The 20,784-nt window shown below is 47.0% G+C and overlaps 1 protein-coding gene across 2 annotated transcripts in view; it reads right to left on the bottom strand.

The window, feature by feature from the left end:
* Window positions 1–6,703: 6,703 nt before the first annotated feature.
* LOC139401891 (protein kinase, cAMP-dependent, regulatory, type I, beta) overlaps window positions 6,704–20,784 on the bottom strand; it is a gene marked incomplete at its 5' end in the record, with an annotated part of 159,596 nt that continues 145,515 nt past the window's right edge. The window contains 2 exon segments of one of the 2 annotated variants that reach the window (XM_071145894.1): window positions 6,704–8,275; window positions 10,360–10,441. In XM_071145894.1, coding sequence (XP_071001995.1) covers window positions 8,103–8,275; window positions 10,360–10,441 — 255 coding nt within the window. 2 annotated transcript variants of the gene reach the window in all.

Raw genomic sequence — 20,784 nt, 5'->3', positions numbered from 1 at the left:
GGTTAACTTCTTTCAAGGGGTTGTGGGTCTCTCTAGCCCCTGGTTCCCCTCCCTTCTCTGGTCTCTCTAGCCCCATGTCCCACTTCCTTCTCTGGGGTCTATAGCCCCAGGTCCCCCTCCCTTCTCTGGGTCATGGCGGTGAATCTGGTGGCAAGCATTTTAATTAGCCTGGGTCTTCCAGACAAGGGACAGAGGGGTGCAGAGGATGACTGCTATGGGAAAAAAGTACAGGAGGAGAGGAGGGCTAGAAACAAAAGATAGTGAGAGAGAAAGACAGAGGGGGCTTGGATCGCAGGCCCGGGGGCTGTGTTCACTAGTCTGTGCCAGAGCTAAAACTGAGCAACCAAATAAAACATCTTCTCACGAGACCGAGGATGCTGTGTCTGGTTTAAGAGATGCAACAACTAGACATCTGCACACACACACACACACAACACACACAGACACACAGACACACACACACACACACACAGTCTCATATCTTGGTTATATAAAGTTATTTTTCTTGTTTTTTATCATATGTTTGTAGTGTAGTAAATATTTAAACTTTTATTGTTTTTTATTCGTTCTTTCCTGTGAAGGACATTGCATTGTCTGAAATGTGCAGTATAAATAAAGCTTGATTGAATGTGGGATAATGTTAGTTTCTACCGGGCTGCTCTGGTCAGGGACTGGTTCACCAACCACAACTTCACAGTTGTACAGGACGGACCAGAGCAGCCCAGGTTTGTTGACATGTGGGATAATGTTAGTTTCTACCGGGCTGCTCTGGTCAGGGACTGGTTCACCAACCACAACTTCACAGTTGTACAGGACGGACCAGAGCAGCCCAGGTTTGTTGTCATGTGGGATAATGTTAGTTTCTACCGGGCTGCTCTGGTCAGGGACTGGTTCACCAACCACAACTTCACAGTTGTACAGGACGGACCAGAGCAGCCCAGGTTTGTTGTCATCTGGGATAATGTTAGTTTCTACCGGGCTGCTCTGGTCAGGGACTGGTTCACCAACCACAACTTCACAGTTGTACACTTGCCCCCTTACTCCCCATTTCTCAAACCGGTTGAGGTATTATTTTCATCTTGGCCAACCACAGGCCCGCAGGCCTCTTCTGTAAGCAAGGGGAGAGGCATGCAGAGACATTGAGGTGGGGTCTGTCCCGTGTTGGATATGGCACGCAAGGAGATATTTTCCCTGTTGCCTAGCCAGGGATGACATTGCTTGTGATGTGGATGAGGTGATGTGGCCAGACCCTAACAGAAGGTGGGATCCATAAACCATCCACCCCATCCCTTACAATCCCTTACATTACTATTTTTCGTTTACCATTACACTGTAATTTTACTGTAATAATTTTTGTTTCTGTGAGTTTACAGTAACATATTGTATTGATTACTGTACTGTAATTCTACTTTTCTTTGTGTTTTGTTGTTGTAAAAACCTGCAATGGCAAAAATAAGCTGTATATATATTGTTTTCTGAAGCCTTTCTATTGTTGTGTTGATTGAAATGTGACTAGATGTACTGTACTGGAACAATCTTTCACAGCAGCCTGTATGAGAACAGTCAAAAGGTTTACAGAGTACGAAAGACAGCAGTGTTTTGTATGAAGTACATCAATGTGTTGCTGCTTTGAAAGAGTTATTCAAATGGTGCATGTGTGTATCATTTTGTTGCAAAAAATGCTATTTTGAAAAAGGATTGTTTGGTTTTGATTGCAGAGTTGTATTTTGACATAGTTGTGAGATGTTTATCTCCAAGTGTTGTGTCTTATTTGGCTTGTGTGTATGAGCCAAATTCTGCAACAAGTGTGTCAGCAATTGCAAAAAAACTGTAATCATGTCAGATCTGATCTAGGAGCTGCTTTAGTCTTACCCTCTTCAGAACCAAGCAATGCTGCACCAATACCAGCCTTACATAATGTTGTAGCTGTTGGAGGTTCTCCCACAGAGAAAATGCTCAGACAGAACCTGACACAAAGTCTTGACCTATATGTGCTGATATACTGTACTGCAGGAACACTTTCACCATTTAGATCCTCATGAATAAGAGCACATGGACAGGGAGGACCTGGTCCTAGGTCAGCACTCCTACTCTGAGATGTATTTAAATCATAATGAATAAGAGCACATGGACAGGGAGGACCTGGTCCTAGATCAGCACTCCTACTCTGAGATGTATTTAAATCATAATGAATAAGAGCACATGGACAGGGAGGACCTGGTCCTAGATCAGCACTCCTACTCTGAGATGTATTTAAATCATCAAGAATAAGAGCACATGGACAGGGAGGACCTGGTCCTAGATCAGCACTCCTACTCTGAGGTGCTCTATGAATACGGGCCAAGAGCAATAGTTTGATATTTCCATTCATATTGTCCTCCTCTCCTCATACTCTGTCCTCCTTCAGCCCACTTGTTTTTGTGACCGACAAGTGCCATTGGAGTCGTGTCCCTCCCCATTCACAGGCACAAAGATGCCCCAGTGTGGGAATGCCACCGTGAGCTCTGGGTCCATAGTGGTCCATGGGAGGGGAACAGGGAGAGAGATGGAAGGAAGGAGGAGGAAGAGAGGGTGGGGGAGAGGGGAGAAAGAGAGAGGGGGGGGGGGGTAGAGAAGAGATTGGGAGGGGAAAAGGGAGAGAGAGAGGGGGGAGAAATAGAGAAGAGATTGGGAGGGGGAAAGGGAGAGAGAGAGGGGGGGAAATAGAGAAGAGATTGGGAGGGGAAAAGGGAGAGAGAGAGAGGGGGGGAAATAGAGAAGAGATTGGGAGGGAGAAAAGGAGAGAGAGAGGGGGGAAATAGAGAATAGATTGGGAGGGGAAAAGGGAGAGAGAGAGAGGGGGGGAAATAGAGAAGAGATTGGGAGGGAGAAAAGGAGAGAGAGAGGGGGGAAATAGAGAATAGATTGGGAGGGGAAAGGGAGAGAGAGAGAGGGGGGGAATAGAGAAGAGATTGGGAGGGAGAAAAGGAGAGAGAGGAAATAGAGAGAGATTGGGAGGGGAAATAGAGAGAGAGATTGGGAGGGGAAAAGGGAGAGAGAGAGAGGGGGGAAATAGAGAAGAGATTGGGAGGGAGAAAAGGAGAGAGAGAGGGGGGAAATAGAGAATAGATTGGGAGGGGAAAAGGGAGAGAGAGAGAGGGGGGGAAATAGAGAAGAGATTGGGAGGGAGAAAAGGAGAGAGAGAGGGGGGAAATAGAGAATAGATTGGGAGGGGAAAAGGGAGAGAGAGAGGGGGGGAAATAGAGAAGAGATTGGGAGGGGAAAAGGGAGAGAGAGAGGGGGGGGGAATAGAGAAGAGATTGGGAGGGGAAAAGGGAGAGAGAGAGGGGGGGGGGGAAATAGAGAAGAGATTGGGAGGGGGAAAAGGGAGAGAGAGAGGGGGGGGGGAAATAGAGAAGAGATTGGGAGGGGAAAAGGGAGAGAGAGAGGGGGGGGGGAAATAGAGAAGAGATTGGGAGGGGGAAAAGGGAGAGAGAGAGGGGGGGGGGAAATAGAGAAGAGATTGGGAGGGGGAAAAGGGAGAGATAAGGAAGGAGGAACAGGGTCGTAGGGGCAGAGAAAAGTGAGAGAGAGAGACAGAGACAAAGAGACAGAGACAGAGAGAGTTGTTCTGCCAGAGAGGGAGGGTGGTCATCGGTTGGGGGTGGCAATCTGGCAGGAATGTTTAATGATTCGAATCCCCATTTCTCTCTTCCCTCGTCCCGGGAGAGTTCTTTCTCATGCTAAACGGGAGCGATTGAGGAGGGGAGGGGAGGAGCAGGGACAGCACAGCCCACCTCAACGGGCTCCGGCTGTGTTCCCTAGATGTACAACATAACACACACTTGTCTTGGCTGTTAAACAACATGGAAAACAAAACACACTTTCACAAGAGGGCCTGGGTTCTCCTTACAACGCTCTCATTCCCACAAGAATCAGGGGAAACTGGTCTTTCACTCATTCCTCCATGTCAAATGTAACGTTCCCAGAACTGTCTAATGATACCTGTGTTAAAGCTATATGTATGTCTATATAATCAAAGCCATAATCCATTTCCTGTACACAATGCACTTACCATTCATTCAATGAGACAATTGTCCTGGATGGATGTGTTGTAGGGGGCTGTGGTTCTCATCATCCCAGGGATGGGGAGCTTTGGCTGGGCATGAACTGCTGCTGTCCTGGCCTGGGTATGTGTAGATGGATGACTGCTATATGGAGGAATGCACTATATGTCTCAGGCAATGAACTTGGTCACCCTGTACAGTATATCCAGGTGGTGTGTGTGATACTGAGAGAAAGAGAGAGAGAGAGAGAGAGAGAGAGAGAGAGAGAGAGAGAGAGAGAGAGAGAGAGAGAGAGAGAGAGAGAGAGAGAGAGAGAGAGAGTGTATGTATAGTGTGTGTGTTTGTGTGTGTGTGCATGCATGTGTCCTGGGCCCGTATTCACACAAGTCTCGGAATATGATCTAGGATTAGTTTTACAGTTTAGATAATATAATGATACGATTATTTGGGCAGGGGGGACCTGATACCAGATCAGCACTCCTACCCTGAGACACTTTATGAATACAGCTCTGATTACACCCTGGCCCACAGCCAGTGGGGTCCAAGCAGGTTATGCTTCGTCATAGCACCCTGATAGCAGTGCCAACTTCAGCCTTTATGAAGGTCAGGCCCACTCACAGAGTTCCAGGGTGGAAGCCAGATCAGGTGCTGTGGACTCTACATAGACCAAGACACAGGTCAGACACAGCTCATCACCTCTGGTTAGATAACCACTCTGGGTTGGAGTGTTGAGCTGTGTCCACCGGTCTGTGGAAGATGTTGAAGGTGACGGTGAAACGTTAGACTACCTGTTTGAAGAGATGTTGAAGGTGAAACGTTAGACTACCTGTTTGAAGAGATGTTGAAGGTGAAGGTGAAACGTTAGACTACCTGTTTGAAGAGATGTTGAAGGTGAAACGTTAGACTACCTGTTTGAAGAGATGTTGAAGGTGAAACGTTAGACTACCTGTTTGAAGAGATGTTGAAGGTGAAACGTTAGACTACCTGTTTGAAGAGATGTTGAAGGTGACGGTGAAACGTTAGACTACCTGTTTGAAGGAGGAACGTATATAATGAGGAATTCATCAGGGCCTGAATGATTCTGTTCTTCAACACCATACATACAGTACATGCATTGAAACACTGTATTATTTGCTTGATTTGTGTTTGTGAGTTGTGTCTCTATAAAAAAATGAGAAAACCCTCAATTATTACATGACCCTCTACTGACCTCGTCATCCGTCTCTGCTACTGTGAGAGGTGACGAGGCAAGGGAATGAGGGAGAAAGAATTACGTGGACGACTAGAAATAAAGTGTGAATCAGAAAACTGGAAACAAAAATGGAAGGAAGAGGAGAAAGGAGAGGAGAAATAATGTGAACTGTAGAGATGTACTGTGTGTTGCTCTGGGGCCTGGAGGAGAGTGTGGTGATGTTGGGACATAAACACAACCTAGCTGTTCTGACAGGAGCCTCTGATAATCACTGGGATTGCTGTGGTGTGCCTGTGTGTATGCAGGACAGTGTGTGTGTGTTTCTGTGTCTTTGTATGCAGCTAAGACAGGGCGGGTGTGTGTGTGTGTGTGTGTGTGTGTGTGCGTGTGTGTATTTAAATGAATGTGGGTGTGTTTATGGTGTGAATGTGTGTGTCTGCAAGCATGCGTTTGTGTGTATGAATGTGTGTGTCTATCAACGTGTCTGTGTGCACACTCACATACATGCAGGTGGTTGTGTGTGAGGGGGGCTAAACGGTGTTGGTTCAGTGCAGGCCACATTCCTCAGTTGATTTAGCAGGCTTTAAGATGGGGAGGAATGTGTCAAGGCTTCAGCTTTACTCCACACAGCAGAGTGGAAACTAGCTGTGAGGAATCCTGACGTCCCGCTATACACTGACGGATGACCGACACATGGCTTAGAGAGTGGAGGAGAGAGAGGAAGGGTAGGCGGGTAGGAGGATGAGGGGAAGAGGTGGAGGAGAGAGAGGAAGGGTAGGCGGGTAGGAGGATGAGGGGAAGAGGTGGAGGAGAGAGAGGAAGGGTAGGTGGGTAGGAGAATGAGGGGAAGAGGTGGAGGAGAGAGAGGAAGGGTAGGTGGGTAGGAGAATGAGGGGAAGAGGTGGAGGAGAGAGAGGAAGAGTATGTGGGTAGGAGAATGAGGGGAAGAGGTGGAGGAGTGGGAGGGGGTAAGAGAGGGAGAAAGAAAAAGAGGGATGGAGAGAGTGGAGGAGAGAGAGGAAGGGTAGGTGGGTAGGAGAATGAGGGGAAGAGGTGGGAGGAGTGGGAGGAGAGAGCGGAGTGAGAGCCATAAAAAGCAAAAGAGAACAAGACCTAATCAAGAAATGAGGATGCAGGACATGCCGACAGGGTAAGAGATGAGAAGGAATGTGAGACCGACTATGATCTATATTTCATTGAAACACTAGTAGAGAACAAACAATTAATGGAAGAGCGACAGAAAAACTATTTCCAGTAAAACCTAGAACCAGTAAAACCTAGAACCAGTGAAACCAAGAACCAGTGAAACCAAGAACCAGTGAAACCAAGAACCAGTGAAACCAGTGGGACTAAAAACAACAAGATAACTGATGTAAAACATACAGTCTGTAAAGTGTTTCTAGGTTGAGAACTTTAGTGAAACAGCACAGTTCAAATATATGGCAAACACAAAGACAGAAACCAGTGGAGTTCAGAAGCTTGTATTTATTTGCTGAAAAGGATGGAATAATATGATGAGAACCAATGAGAGTGTGGAATACAGAAAGATGCTGTTCTATAGGTCAGCTCCATTGGACATCATCTGCCATTGGTCAATTATTGTGCAACTTTGAATCGAGATAGAGATCACAATCTCCAATGACTTAGAAAGAGAATAACATAACTTTGTCTATTTCTCTGGTTTAAACATTTATAATAACATTTAAATCAACATCATCAAAACAAGTTAATCAAACTGCTGTATTCACCAAAAGCTAAGAACTGTAAAGTGATGGAAAATGATCTCACCAATCAATTTAACACAGACCAAAATCAGCTGAAAAAGCATCCAGTGTAAGACATTTGTATTATGAATTTATAGTCCTGAGAGAGTGTGTGTGTGTGTGTGTGTGTGTGTGTGTGTGTGTGTGTGTGTGTATATCCACCTGTATGAGTGTATGTCAGAACGTGTGTTTGTGTATGTGTGTGTACATGTGCATGTGTGTGTGTTAGTGTGTGACCGTGTCTGTGTGTTATGTGTTTGAGAGTGTGTGTGTGTGTGTGTGTGTGTGTTAATCTAACAAACACTATTGCGCCTTTGGAACAATTTACAGATTCAGATTCAGATAAAACATCAGAATGGAGGTATCTTTACAAAATAAAAGCCACACTCCTTCACATGGCACATTTGCAGCATCCATCAATAAAACCCCTATTCAAAATATAACTTCTAACAAACACCCCATCGTCATTCGTACCAGCAACACAAGCACAGTTAAAAAGCATTGAGATCAATGAAACAGACAAGAATAAAAGTCTACCTCTAGTTTTTAGGTAACAAAGGCCTGTGTCATCAGGTAGTGGGTTGATTTGACGTAGAAATGGCAACCACGGACCAACGACCAGGACCCTAAAGCGAAAAGGCAAAAAACTACAACCAGCGCGCAAAGACACCCAACTTCCTCCATCGCTGTACGTAAACATGACATCACTTCCTGAATTCATGACTTCCCTTCCTGAATTACCCCACCCCTCCCCTGTTATAGTTTACCTCATAAAATACATACAAGTGCAATCTACCTCCATTCATTGCGTTCTCCAAGCATGTATCGTATTCAGTAAACATATATGACCCCTGTAATATATGAGCCATTTAAAGTACATCCACACTGTCTGTCCGTCCTCGCCACATTCATCCCACATGTTTCCTTGTTCATTTAAATAAAGCTACAGAGACAGGACAGGTCAAAGTGAAGGAGAAGAAGAAGATCAGAATTAGAAGAACAGAGCCAAATGAAAAAAAGGCAGGAAGAAGCCCTGTCACCGGAACCCCCCTGCCCCACCCATCCGCACCTTTCCCTCCCCATTTGGCCCCCGGTGGCCCCTCACACGGTGAGAGAGATGAAGCTGTTGTATCTCTGGATGTTCCTCTTTAGGATCTCCGAGCAGGGCCCCAGAACCCGTTCGAAGCGGGGCCGGTCCAGCTTCACACACTTCAGGGGTCCCCGGGCCACCACTGTGGCCGCCCGCGGCCTGTTCAGCAGCAGGGCGATCTCACCTGGAGGACAAGGTGGAGTCAGAGGTCAGGGGTCATTCTGATGACTTTCATGAGGGTCATTACAAAGGAAAAAAAAATCACACTAAAACACAACTTGAATGGAGGGACGTATTGGGGTGCGTAGAGACAGACAGTGGCTGCAATAGTTAGCTTTGTTCGAGCTAAAAAAGAACCGTCAGACCTAGAGTTCCGAAACTTTAGAAACCTGTTCTAGACCTCCCGATGGTGCGTGGTGAGTTACGTGGCTCTAGACGGTTCTCGGACCGAGAAACAGCCTCGTACATTTGCAATACCTTCAATTCATTTTGGACGACGTTTAGAAAAGTCCAGAGACGCAAGGCTAGGTGCATTGAAACCGGCTCGGCCCATAGAGACGGACCCCAACGTTTCTGTCCGATAGCTCAGGACCCCGTAGGAAGGCATGGAAAAAAGTGGATTTTCAGCACCAATTAGGGTTTTTCTCGGACGCCAAATGACCTATCGAGCCGAAACTCGGATCGGTGGTCGCCTAATGTCCGAACTGGACCCGCAGCTAGAACGTAACTATGTGTTTTACCTTTTATTATGTGTGTGGGACTGCTCTGACATATGTGATAGTTGGCTTCTAAATGAGTAGTAAAAAGTGGGTTTGGTGTCATAATGACATCTAATTGACTGATGGACACTGACTTGCTAGTTGACTTTTGTGCATTTGCAATGTGTTGAACAGGTTCTCCAGACTAGTTCACAGTATCCTGGTGCTCGCTCGGTCTAAGCGCAACGACCATGAAAAGTGAACAGTCATTTGCTTCCTAACCACCACATGAATGTTCCTAAGGTCCTCCCGATGTACAAGCCTAACCTTGTGTGGCATTAACAGGTAAAACAGTGTTTTTTGATCCACAGATAACAGGAATTCCTACCTGGTTAAAATGTGGATTCTGTAACAGCATACCCCAATGGGGATATGTGTTGATTTATAGCTTCCTGTGCCAACCGGAAGTGCCATAACTGGTGTCTCAGGGGCTGTTTCGAGGGGTTAAAAAAGTCTGATCTTTCCAAAACTTCACATGTGTGATTAGGCAACCCCCATGAACTGTAAATCAGTCATTTTTCCCAAAAAAAATCAAAGGAAAAAAAAATCACACTAAAACACACCTTGGATGGAGGGACGTATTGGGGTGCGTAGAGACCTAACAGTTCCTGGCCCCCGGTGGCCCCTCACACGGTGAGAGAGATGAAGCTGTTGTATCTCTGGATGTTCCTCTTTAGGATCTCCGAGCAGGGCCCCAGAACCCGTTCGAAGCGGGGCCGGTCCAGCTTCACACACTTCAGGGGTCCCCGGGCCACCACTGTGGCCGCCCGCGGCCTGTTCAGCAGCAGGGCGATCTCACCTGGAGGACAAGGTGGAGTCAGAGGTCAGGGGTCATTCTGATGACTTTCATGAGGGTCATTACTTATGATGATGATGACATATACTGTTGGGGTCCCTATAAGGTTGTGTCCTTTCAGGTCCTTGTGTTTTATTCAGATCCTGGTGTGTGTTGAACAGGTTCCTAACAGTTCCTGGTGTGTGGTGAACAGGTTCCTAACAGTTCCTGGTGTGTGTTGAACAGGTTCATAACAGTTCCTGGTGTATGATGAACAGGTTCGGTGTGTGGTGAACAGGTTCCTAACAGTTCCTGGTGTGTGTTGAACAGGTTCCTAACAGTTCCTGGTGTGTGTTGAACAGGTTCCTAACAGTTCCTGGTGTGTGTTGAACAGGTTCCTAACAGTTCCTGGTGTGTGTTGAACAGGTTCCTAACAGTTCCTGGTGTGTGGTGAACAGGTTCCTAACAGTTCCTGGTGTGTGTTGAACAGGTTCCTAACAGTTCCTGGTGTGTGGTGAACAGGTTCCTAACAGTTCCTGGTGTGTGGTGAACAGGTTCCTAACAGTTCCTGGTGTGTGTTGAACAGATTCCTAACAGTTCCTGGTGTGTGGTGAACAGGTTCCTAACAGTTCCTGGTGTGTGTTGAACAGATTCCTAACAGTTCCTGGTGTGTGTTGAACAGGGTCCGTAATGTAACATTAGCCTAAGAATGTGTGTGTAACGTTATCCACTCACCAAAGTAGTCGGATGGCCCCAGACGACCAACCTCGACGTACTCCTCATTGTCAGATCTACGCTGGAGAACAGAGGCTGTACCCTAGAGAGAGAGAGAGAGAGAGAGAGAGAGAGAGAGAGAGAGAGAGAGAGAGAGAGAGAGAGAGAGAGAGAGAGAGAGAGAGAGAGAGAGAGAGAGAGAGAGAATAAAGAGAGAGAGAGAGAGAGAGAGAGAGAGAGAGAGAACAGAGAGAGAGAGAGAGAGAATTTTAAATCTAATTTATGCACATAAAGCATTCTGCAGACCCCATGTACAGACCTCATGAAAGAGAGAATAGGGAGGAAAAGAGACAGAGAGAGGGGAATAAAGAAAGAGAGAGACAGACAGCAGAAGGATGAAAAGGGGAACAGACAGCAGAAGGATGAAAAGGGGAACAGACAGCAGAAGGATGAAAAGGGGAACAGACAGCAGAAGGATGAAGAGGGGAACAGACAGCAGAAGGATGAAAAGGGGAACAGACAGCAGAAGGATGAAAAGGGGAACAGACACCAGAAGGATGAAAAGGGGAACAGACAGCAGAAGGATGAAAAGGGGAAGGGAGAGAGGAGGGATGAGGAAACGAGAAAATAGGCATTATTTTGCAGAGGCTGAAAATCATCAGTGGGATTAGCCTGAGAGAGAGAGACATTCTTTCCTTTACAACCCTGCAGGTGTACAGGATTTAGACCACTCTGATGTGGGACAACTGCTGACAGACATACAGACACATGGACACACAGGCACAGATACACCAACTGACCAGAGACAGACCAACTGACAACTGACCAGAGTGACAGACCAACTGACAACTGACCAGAGTGACAGACCAACTGACCAGAGAGACAGACCAACTGACCAGAGAGACAGACCAACTGACAATTGACCAGAGAGACAGACCAACTGACAATTGACCAGAGAGACAGACCAACTGACAACTGACCAGAAAGACAGACCAACTGACAACTGACCAGAGTGACAGACCAACTGACAACTGACCAGAGTGACAGACCAACTGACCAGAGAGACAGACCAACTGACCAGAGACAGACCAACTGACAACTGACCAGAGTGACAGACCAACTGACAACTGACCAGAGAGACAGACCAACTGACCAGAGAGACAGACCAACTGACAACTGACCAGAGACAGACCAACTGACAACTGACCAGAGTGACAGACCAACTGACAACTGGCCAGAGTGACAGACCAACTGACAAGAGACTGACCAGACCAGAGACAGACCAACTGACAACTGACCAGAGTGACAGACCAACTGACAACTGACCAGAGAGACAGACCAACTGACCAGAGAGACAGACCAACTGACAACTGACCAGAGACAGACCAACTGACAACTGACCAGTGACAGACCAACTGACAACTGACCAGAGAGACAGACCAACTGACAACTGACCAGAGTGACAGACCAACTGACAACTGACCAGAGTGACAGACCAACTGACAACTGACCAGAGAGACAGACCAACTGACCAGAGAGACAGACCAACTGACAACTGACCAGAGGGACAGACCAACTGACCAGAGAGACAGACCAACTGACAACTGACCAGAGTGACAGACCAACTGACAACTGACCAGAGAGACAGACCAACTGACAATTGACCAGAGAGACAGACCAACTGACAACTGACCAGAGAGACAGACCAACTGACCAGAGAGACAGACCAACTGACAACTGACCAGAGAGACAGACCAACGGACCACAGTGACAGACCAACTGACAACTGACCAGAGTGACAGACCAACTGACAACTGACCAGAGAGACAGACCAACTGACAATTGACCAGAGAGACAGACCAACTGACAATTGACCAGAGTGACAGACCAACTGACAACTGACCAAAGAGACAGACCAACTGACAATTGACCAGAGTGACAGACCAACTGACCAGAGAGACAGACCAACTGACCAGAGAGACAGACCAACTGACAACTGACCAGAGAGACAGACCAACTGACCAGAGAGACAGACCAACTGACAACTGACCAGAGAGACAGACCAACTGACAACTGACCAGAGAGACAGACCAACTGACAATTGACCAGAGAGACAGACCAACTGACAATTGACCAGAGAGACAGACCAACTGACAACTGACCAGAAAGACAGACCAACTGACAACTGACCAGAGTGACAGACCAACTGACAACTGACCAGAGTGACAGACCAACTGACCAGAGAGACAGACCAACTGACCAGAGAGACAGACCAACTGACAACTGACCAGAAAGACAGACCAACTGACAACCGAAAGCATCAGAAAGAAAAATAAAGATACAGACAGACAGAAAGAGAGACAGAAGATAGATGGTACAGACAGACACACACACACAAAGTCAGACAGAGAAACATACTTAGACTTGGTTGATGTTCATTTCCCTGACTCTTGGAGAGAGAAGTGTTCCTAAACTAAACCAGTGGTGCCGTTGTTGCTGATTCCACTGGTCTGAGTCTACAATGCCCTTTACATCACCATTCATTTACTCTCACAGTCATTACTGAGAGCATGGAAACGTGTGCACACCACACTAATGAATGCACGCACCGAAGCACACACACAAACACAGGCAAGCAAACACACACTATCCAAGAGCTTTCCATCACTGTAGTCCCAAGCTGCTGGCACACAACCCAAGACAGAGCAATTACATGCACACAAAGACGCAAGTCTCACACACACACGCACACACACACACATTCCCAGGAAAAGAAGGAGAGGAGTCCTCCACAAACAGCTGATGTCTGCTGGACAGCCTGACTGAACTCTGTGACCGACCAGAGGCAAGTGTGTGTGTGTGTGTGTGTGTGTGTGTGTGTGTGTGTGTGTGTGTGTGTGTCGGGCGTCACTCCCAAATAGCACAATAGAGAAAAAATAGTTGAATGATTTATCAAGCAATCCGTACAGCAGCCCAAAGAAAGGTTAAAGTCAACTCTCACAGCTGTTGATAAACGGTTTGAGTGTGTGTGTGTGTGCAACTGTGTATGAGCGAGTGCGTGCCTGCTAAGATCATATATAAGAAGAGGCCTACTGAATATACACTGAGTATGCATATTGCCATGCGTGAACATGTGTATGTACAGTTGAAGTCAGAAGTTTACATACACTTAGATTGGAGTCGTTTCTCAACCACTCCACACATTTCTTGTTAACAAACTATAGTTTTGGCAAGACGGTTAGGACATCTACTTTGTGCATGACACAAGTAATTTTTCCAACAATTGTTTACAGACAGATTATTTCACTTTTAATTCAAAGCTTGGAAAATTCCAGAAAATGTCATGGCTTTAGAAGCTTCTGATAGGCTAATTGACGTCATTTGAGTCAATTGGAGGTTTTCCTGTGGACATATTTCAAGGCCTACCTTAAAACTCAGTGCCTCTTTGCTTGACATCATGGGAAAATCAAAAGAAATGAGCCAAGACCTCAGAAAAATAATTGTAGACCTCCACAAGTCTGGTTCATCATTGGGAGCAATTTCCAAACGCCTGAAGGTACCACATTCATCTGTACAAACGATAGTACGCAAGTATAAACACCATGGGACCACGCAGCCGTCATACCGCTCAGGAAGGAGATGCGTTCTGTCTCCTAGAGATGAACGTACTTTGGTGCGAAAAGTGCAAATCAATCCCAGAACAACAGCAAATAACCTTGTGTAGATGCTAGAGGAAACAGGTACAAAAGTATCAATATCCACAGTAAAACGAGTCCTATATCGACATAACCTGAAAGGCCACTCAGCAAGGAAGAAGCCACTGCTCTAAAACCGCCATAAAAAAGCCAGACTACGGTTTGCAACTGCACATGGGGACAAAGATCGTACTTTTTGGAGAAATATCCTCTGGTCTGATGAAACAAAAATAGAACTGTTTGGCCATAATGACCATCGATATGTTTGGAGGAAAAAGGAGGAGGCTTGCAAACCGAAGAACACCATCCCAACCATTAAGCACAGGGGTGGCAGCATCATGTTGTGCTGCAGGAGTTACTGGTGTGCTTCACAAAATAGATGGCATCATGAGGCAGGAAAATGTGGATATAATGAAGCAACATCTCAAGACATCAATCAGGAAGTTAAAGCTTGGTCGCAAATGGGTCTTCCAAATGGACAATGACCCCAAGCATGCTTCCAAAGGACAACAAGGTCAAGGTATAGGAGTGGCCATCACAAAGCCCTGACCTCAATCCTATAGAAAATTTGTGCCCAGAACTGAATACGTGTGTGCGAGCAAGGAGGCCTACAAACCTGACTCAGTTACACCAGCTCTGTCTGGAGGAATGGGCCAAAATTCACCCAACTTATTGTGGGAAGCTTGTGGAAGGCTACCCAAAACGTTTGACCCAAGTTAAACATTTTAAAGGCAATGCTACCAAATACTAATTGAGTGTATGTGAACTTCTGGGAATGTGATGAAAGAAATCAAATAAAAACTGAAATAAATAATTATCTCTACTATTATTCTGACATGTCACATTCTTAAAATAAAGTGGTGATCCGAACTGACCTACGACAGGGAAGTTTTACTAGTTTTAAATGTCAGGAATTGTGAAAAACTTAGTTTAAATGTATTTGGCTAAGGTGTATGTAAACTTCTGACTTCAACTGTAGCTGTATTTGCAAGCACATATAGTTGAAGTCGGAAGTTAACATACACCATAGCCAAATACATTTAAACTCAGTTTTTCACAATTCCTGACATTTAAACCTAGTAAAAATTCCCTATTCACAAAATGTTAATGACTCCAACCTAAGTGTACGTAAACTTCCGACTTCAACTGTACATGTTGATAAGAGGGAATGTACTGTATGTGTGGCTTCACGACTGCATTCTGTGTGTGACAGGGCATTAGTCTGTACTTTCTCCTCAAGTTCAAGTTCCTATAAGGGCATGAATATTACAGTAGGGGTCTGTGTGTTTAATGTACTGAATTAACATTTACATTGTGGGGCCTAACTGCTAGCTAGCTGAGAATAGCAGCTCGGTGCTTTAGTCCTTTTACACTATCGTCATAGTCCACTGCTTTAGTCCTTTTACACTATCGTCATAGTCCACTGTAGAGGTCTTGACTGGTCCACCTTGACTGGTCCAACCTGAATAACTGAGACATGAGAAGACCTCTAGTCCACTGTAGAGGTCATGACTGGTCCACCCCAACCTGAATACCTGAGACCTGAGAAGACCTCTAGTCCACTGTAGAGGTCTTGAACTGGTCCACCTCAACCTGAATACCTGAGACATGAGAAGACCTCTAGTCCACTGTAGAGGTCTTGACTGGTCCACCCCAACCTGAATACCTGAGACATGAGAAGACCTCTAGTCCACTGTAGAGGTCTTGACTGGTCCACCCCAACCTGAATACCTGAGAAGACCTCTAGTCCACTGTAGAGGTCTTGACTGGTCCACCCCAACCTGAATACCTGAGACCTGAGAAGACCTCTAGTCCACTGTAGAGGTCTTGACTGGTCCACCCCAACCTGAATACCTGAGACCTGAGAAGACCTCTAGTCCACTGTAGAGGTCTTGACTGGTCCACCCCAACCTGAATACCTGAGAAGACCTCTAGTCCACTGTAGAAGACCCCAACCTGAATACCTGAGTCCACTGCCACTGGAGACATGAGAAGACCTCTAGTCCACTGCCACTGGAGAGGCATGCCTTCTTGTTTGATGCCAGATACATTTCCAGAAGGGAAGAAAATAAACTAAGCAACACTAAATACATGCATGGAATAGCAACGATAGTTGATTTAGTCGTTGACAAAAAGCACACACATATCTGGGAACCAGGCTAGGGCTGAACTAGCCTGAGATAGTCAGACTACATCACACTCCGTTTCATGTTTGTTGTTGAATGATTTCCAGGGTAGTTCTGGGTAGTCCGTGCACCCTGAAGGGATTTACCAGCTAGCAGTAAGTGAATGTAGTGCACTGCATGGCTTCATCCCAAATGGCACCCAGTTCCCTTTATAGTGCACTCCTTTTGATCAGGGCCCATGAGCTCTGGTGAAAAGTGGTGCTGTATGAAGAGAATGGGAGGCACTTCGGGACACAGCCCATATCTTCAGCCATGTTTAAGTTTAAACGGAGCTGATAGTGCCAGAACCTCTCTCTAAGTCTAATCCTTAGCTCTCTGCTCTGCTCAACTTTTCCTTGGCTCACACTTCTAATAAGAACTAATAATACCCAATAGGAATATAATGAGTCTCAATGAGAGATCCCATCAGACCAAACCATTTAGCACTAATACAAAGGTGTGCTTGTGAGAATGTATGTAATATGAGTGTGTGTGTGTATGCATGTGTGTATTGTGTGTGTGTGTGAATGAGTGTGTGTGTATGCATGTGTGTATTGTGTGTGTGTGCGTATTGTGTGTGTGTATATATGAGGGTGTGTGTTTGCACATGTGCCTGCTTGCCTGAATGTCTTTGTCTGTGTGTGTGATTAACAAAGAATGAGTCCAATGGACTTCTGAGCTGTGGTCGACCTACACTGGGATCATGTACCATGTTGTTGGTGTAGTCTGGTAGTGTGGTTGTGTGGTAGCGTAGTTGTGTGGTAGTGTGGTAGCCTGGTAGTGTGGTAGCGTGATAGTGTGTAGTGTAGTGTGGTAGCGTGGTAGTGTGGTAGCATGGTAGTGTGGTAGTGTGGTAGCCTGCTGGTAGTGTGGGAGTGTGGTAGCGTGGTAGTCTGGTAGTGTGGTAGTGTGGTAGCGAGGTAGTGTGTCTGTAGTGTGGTAGTGTGGTAGTGTGGTAGCGTGGTAGTGTGGTAGCGTGGTAAAGTGTGGTAGTGTGGTAAGTGTGGTAAGTGTGGTATAGAGTGTGGTAGTGTGGTAGTGTGGTTGTGTGGTAGTCCAGTGTGGTATGGACTTCTGAGTGTGGTAGTCTGTGTGTGGTAGTGTGGTAGCGAGTGTGGTAGCCTACAGTGTGGTAGCCTGGTAGCGTGGTATGTGGTAGCACAGTGTGGTAGCCTGGTAGTGTGGTAGCGTGGTAGTGTGGTAGCGTGGTAGTCTGGTAGTGTGGTAGTGTGGTAGCGTGGTAGTGTGGTAGTGTGGTAGTGTGGTAGCGTGGTAGTGTGGTAGCGTGGTACAGTGTGGTAGTGTGGTAGCGTGGTACCAGTGTTAGTGTGGTAGTGTGGTAGGGTGGTAGTGTGGTAGCGTGGTAGTAGTAGTGTGGTAATGTGGTAGCGTGGTAGTGTGTGTAGCGTGGTAATGTGGTAGCGTGGTAGCCTGGTAGTGTGGTAGCGTGGTAGTTTGGTAGCCTGGTAGTCTGGCACTGTAGTTCTACACTGGGATCACAACTGAACCAACAAAAAGACACGTACCATGTTGTTGGTGGTAGTCTGGTAGTGTGGTTGTGTGGTAGCCTGGTAGTGTGGTAGCGTGGTAGTGTGGTAGCGTGGTAGTCTGGTAGCGTGGTAGTGTGGTAGTCTGGTAGTGTGGTAGTGTGGTAGCGTGGTAGTGTGTGTAGTGTGGTAGTGTGGTAGCGAGGTAGTGTGGTAGTGTGGTAGCCTGGTAGTGTGGTAGCCTGTAGTGTAGTGTGTGGTAGCGTGGTAGTGTGGTAGCCTGGTAGTGTGGTAGCGTGGTAGTGTGGTAGTGTGGTAGCGTGGTAGTGTGGTAGCGTGGTAGCTTGGTAGTCTGGTAGTGTGGTAGTGTGGTAGCGTGGTAGCGTGGTAGCGTGGCAGTGTGGTAGCGTGGTAATGTGGTAGCGTGGTAGTGTGGTAGCCTGGTAGTCACTGTAGTTCTACACTGGGATCACAACTGAACCAACAAAAAGACACGTACCATGTTGTTGGTGGTAGTCTGGTAGTGTGGTTGTGTGGTAGCCTGGTAGCGTGGTAGCGTGGTAGTGTGGTAGTCTGGTAGTCTGGTAGTGTGGTAGTGTGGTAGCCTGGTAGCGTGTAGTGTAGCGTGGTAGTGTGGTAGTGTGGTAGTGTGGTAGCCCTGGTAGCGTGGTAGTGTGGTAGCGTGGTAGTGTGGTAGCGTGGTAGTGTGGTAGCCTGGTAGGTGGTAGTGTGGTAGTGTGGTAGCCTGGTAGTGTGGTAGTGTGGTAGCGTGGTAGCCTGGTAGCGTGGTAGTGTGGTAGCGTGGTAGTGTGGTAGCGTGGCAGTGTGGTAGCGTGGTAATGTGGTAGCGTGGTAGTGTGGTAGCGTGGTAGCGTGGTAGCCTGGTAGTGTGGTAGTGTGGTAGCCTGGTAGTCTGGTAGTGTGGTAGCCTGGTAGCGTGGTAGTGTGGTAGTGTGGCAGTGTGGTAGCCTGGTAGCGTGGTAGTGTGGCAGCGTGGTAGCGTGGTAGTGTGGTAGCGTGGTAGTGTGGTAGCCTGGTAGCGTGGTAGTGTGGTAGTGTGGTAGCCTGGTAGTGTGGTAGTGTGGTAGCGTGGTAGCCTGGTAGCGTGGTAGTGTGGTAGCGTGGTAGTGTGGTAGCGTGGCAGTGTGGTAGTGTGGTAATGTGGTAGCGTGGTAGTGTGGTAGCGTGTGTGGTAGCCTGGTAGTCTGGTAGTGTGGTAGCCTGGTAGCGTAGTGTGGTAGCGTGGTAGTGTGGTAGTGTGGTAGCCTGGTAGTCTGGTAGTGTGGTAGCCTGGTAGCGTGGTGGTGTGGTAGCGTGGCAGTGTGGCAGTGTGGTAGCGTGGTAGTGTGGTAGTGTGGTAGCGTGGTAGTGTGGTAGCGTGGTAGTGTGGCAGTGTTGTAGCATGGCAGCGTGGTAGTGTGGTAGTGTGGTACTGTGGTAGGGAGGTGGTGTGGTAGCGTGGCAGTGTTGTAGCATGGCAGCGTGGTAGTGTGGTAGTGTGGTACGTGGTAGCGTGGTGGTGTGGTAGCGTGGCAGTGTTGTAGCATGGCAGCGTGGTAGTGTGGCAGTGTGGCAGTGTGGTAGTGTGGTACTGTGGTAGCGTGGTAGTGTGGCAGTGTTGTAGCATGGCAGCGTGGTAGTGTGGCAGTATGGTAGTCTGGCTGTGGTGCTCTGAAGCTAAGCTGGGGCTCAGAGACAGGCAGACAGACAGACAGGCAGACAGACAGACAGGCAGACAGACAGGCAGACAGACAGACAGACAGACAGACAGACAGGCAGACAGACAGACAGACAGACAGACAGACAGACAGAAAGACAGACAGACAGACAGACAGACAGACAGACAGACAGACAGACAGACAGACAGACAGACAGACAGGTAGACAGACAGACAGACAGACAGACAGACAGACAGACAGACAGACAGACAGACCTACATGTTCTGTGGGAAAGTCAGAAGCCTGAGCCTAAGAGCATAGGAGAGTAGTGGTGGACACCAACACACACATTCAAACACTGACTCTCATTCACGAACACATGCATGTTATGTTCTTCTCGTGGGGACCAAGTCATTGATTCTCATCCCAAATCCTATTTTCCCTAACCCTAAACTTAACCTAACCATAACCCCTAACCCTATCCTTAAATCTAACCCTAACCCTAATTGTAACCCTAAACCTAAAATAGCATTTTTCCTTGTGGGGACCGGCAAAATGTCCAAACTTGGCAGAATTTTCCTTGTTTTATTATCCAGATTAAGTGGATGCCAACAGCGACGGGCCCAAGGCCAGAAGGACCCCTCTATTCCCACCCTTCTTTCCCCTCCTCCTGCCGTCTCAGACACACGGGGTGCCAGTCTGACGGAGCCAAGAGCAAGGAGGAGGAGAGGAGTGGAAGAGGAGGATATGTTGGGAGGATAAGGATGAGAAGAAGAGAGAGGAGGAAGAGAGGAGAAGAGAGGGGGGCAGTAGAGGATTAAGATCCCAAATGCTAAAGGACATCAAATTATAAGGGAGTTCTATGAGAGAGAGTCTGTACACAGAGACAAACTGTAAGAGAGTTCTATGAGAGAGAGTGAGAGAGAGTCTGTACACATAGACAAATTGAAAAGAACAAGGACAGTTTTTACACACTGCTGAACAGGCCCATCCAGGGTGCCCATCCAGGATCACTATCTCATATATAGCACCCCATGAGCTGAGCTCTCTAGATACAGTACAGTATTGACCATGAGCTGAGCTCTCTAGATACAGTACAGCATTAACCATGAGCTGAGCTCTCTAGATACAGTACAGTATTAACCATGAGCTCACCTCTCTAGACTCAGTACAGTATTAACCATGAGCTGAGCTCTCTAGATACAGTACAGTATTAACCATGAGCTGAGCTCTCTAGATACAGTACAGTATTAACCATGAGCTGAGCTCTCTAGATACAGTACAGTATTAACCATGAGCTGAGCTCTCTAGATACAGTACAGTATTAACCATGAGCTGAGCTCTCTAGATACAGTACAGTATTAACCATGAGCTGAGTACAGTATTAACCATGAGCTGAGCTCTCTATACAGTACAGTATTAACCATGAGCTGAGTCTCTC

This window comes from Oncorhynchus clarkii, unplaced genomic scaffold (assembly GCF_045791955.1).
Source record: "Oncorhynchus clarkii lewisi isolate Uvic-CL-2024 unplaced genomic scaffold, UVic_Ocla_1.0 unplaced_contig_565_pilon_pilon, whole genome shotgun sequence".
Taxonomy (NCBI): Eukaryota; Metazoa; Chordata; class Actinopteri; order Salmoniformes; family Salmonidae; genus Oncorhynchus; species Oncorhynchus clarkii.
Note: the sequence above shows the minus strand (reverse complement) of the source record. Positions and strands in the feature narration are given on the sequence as shown.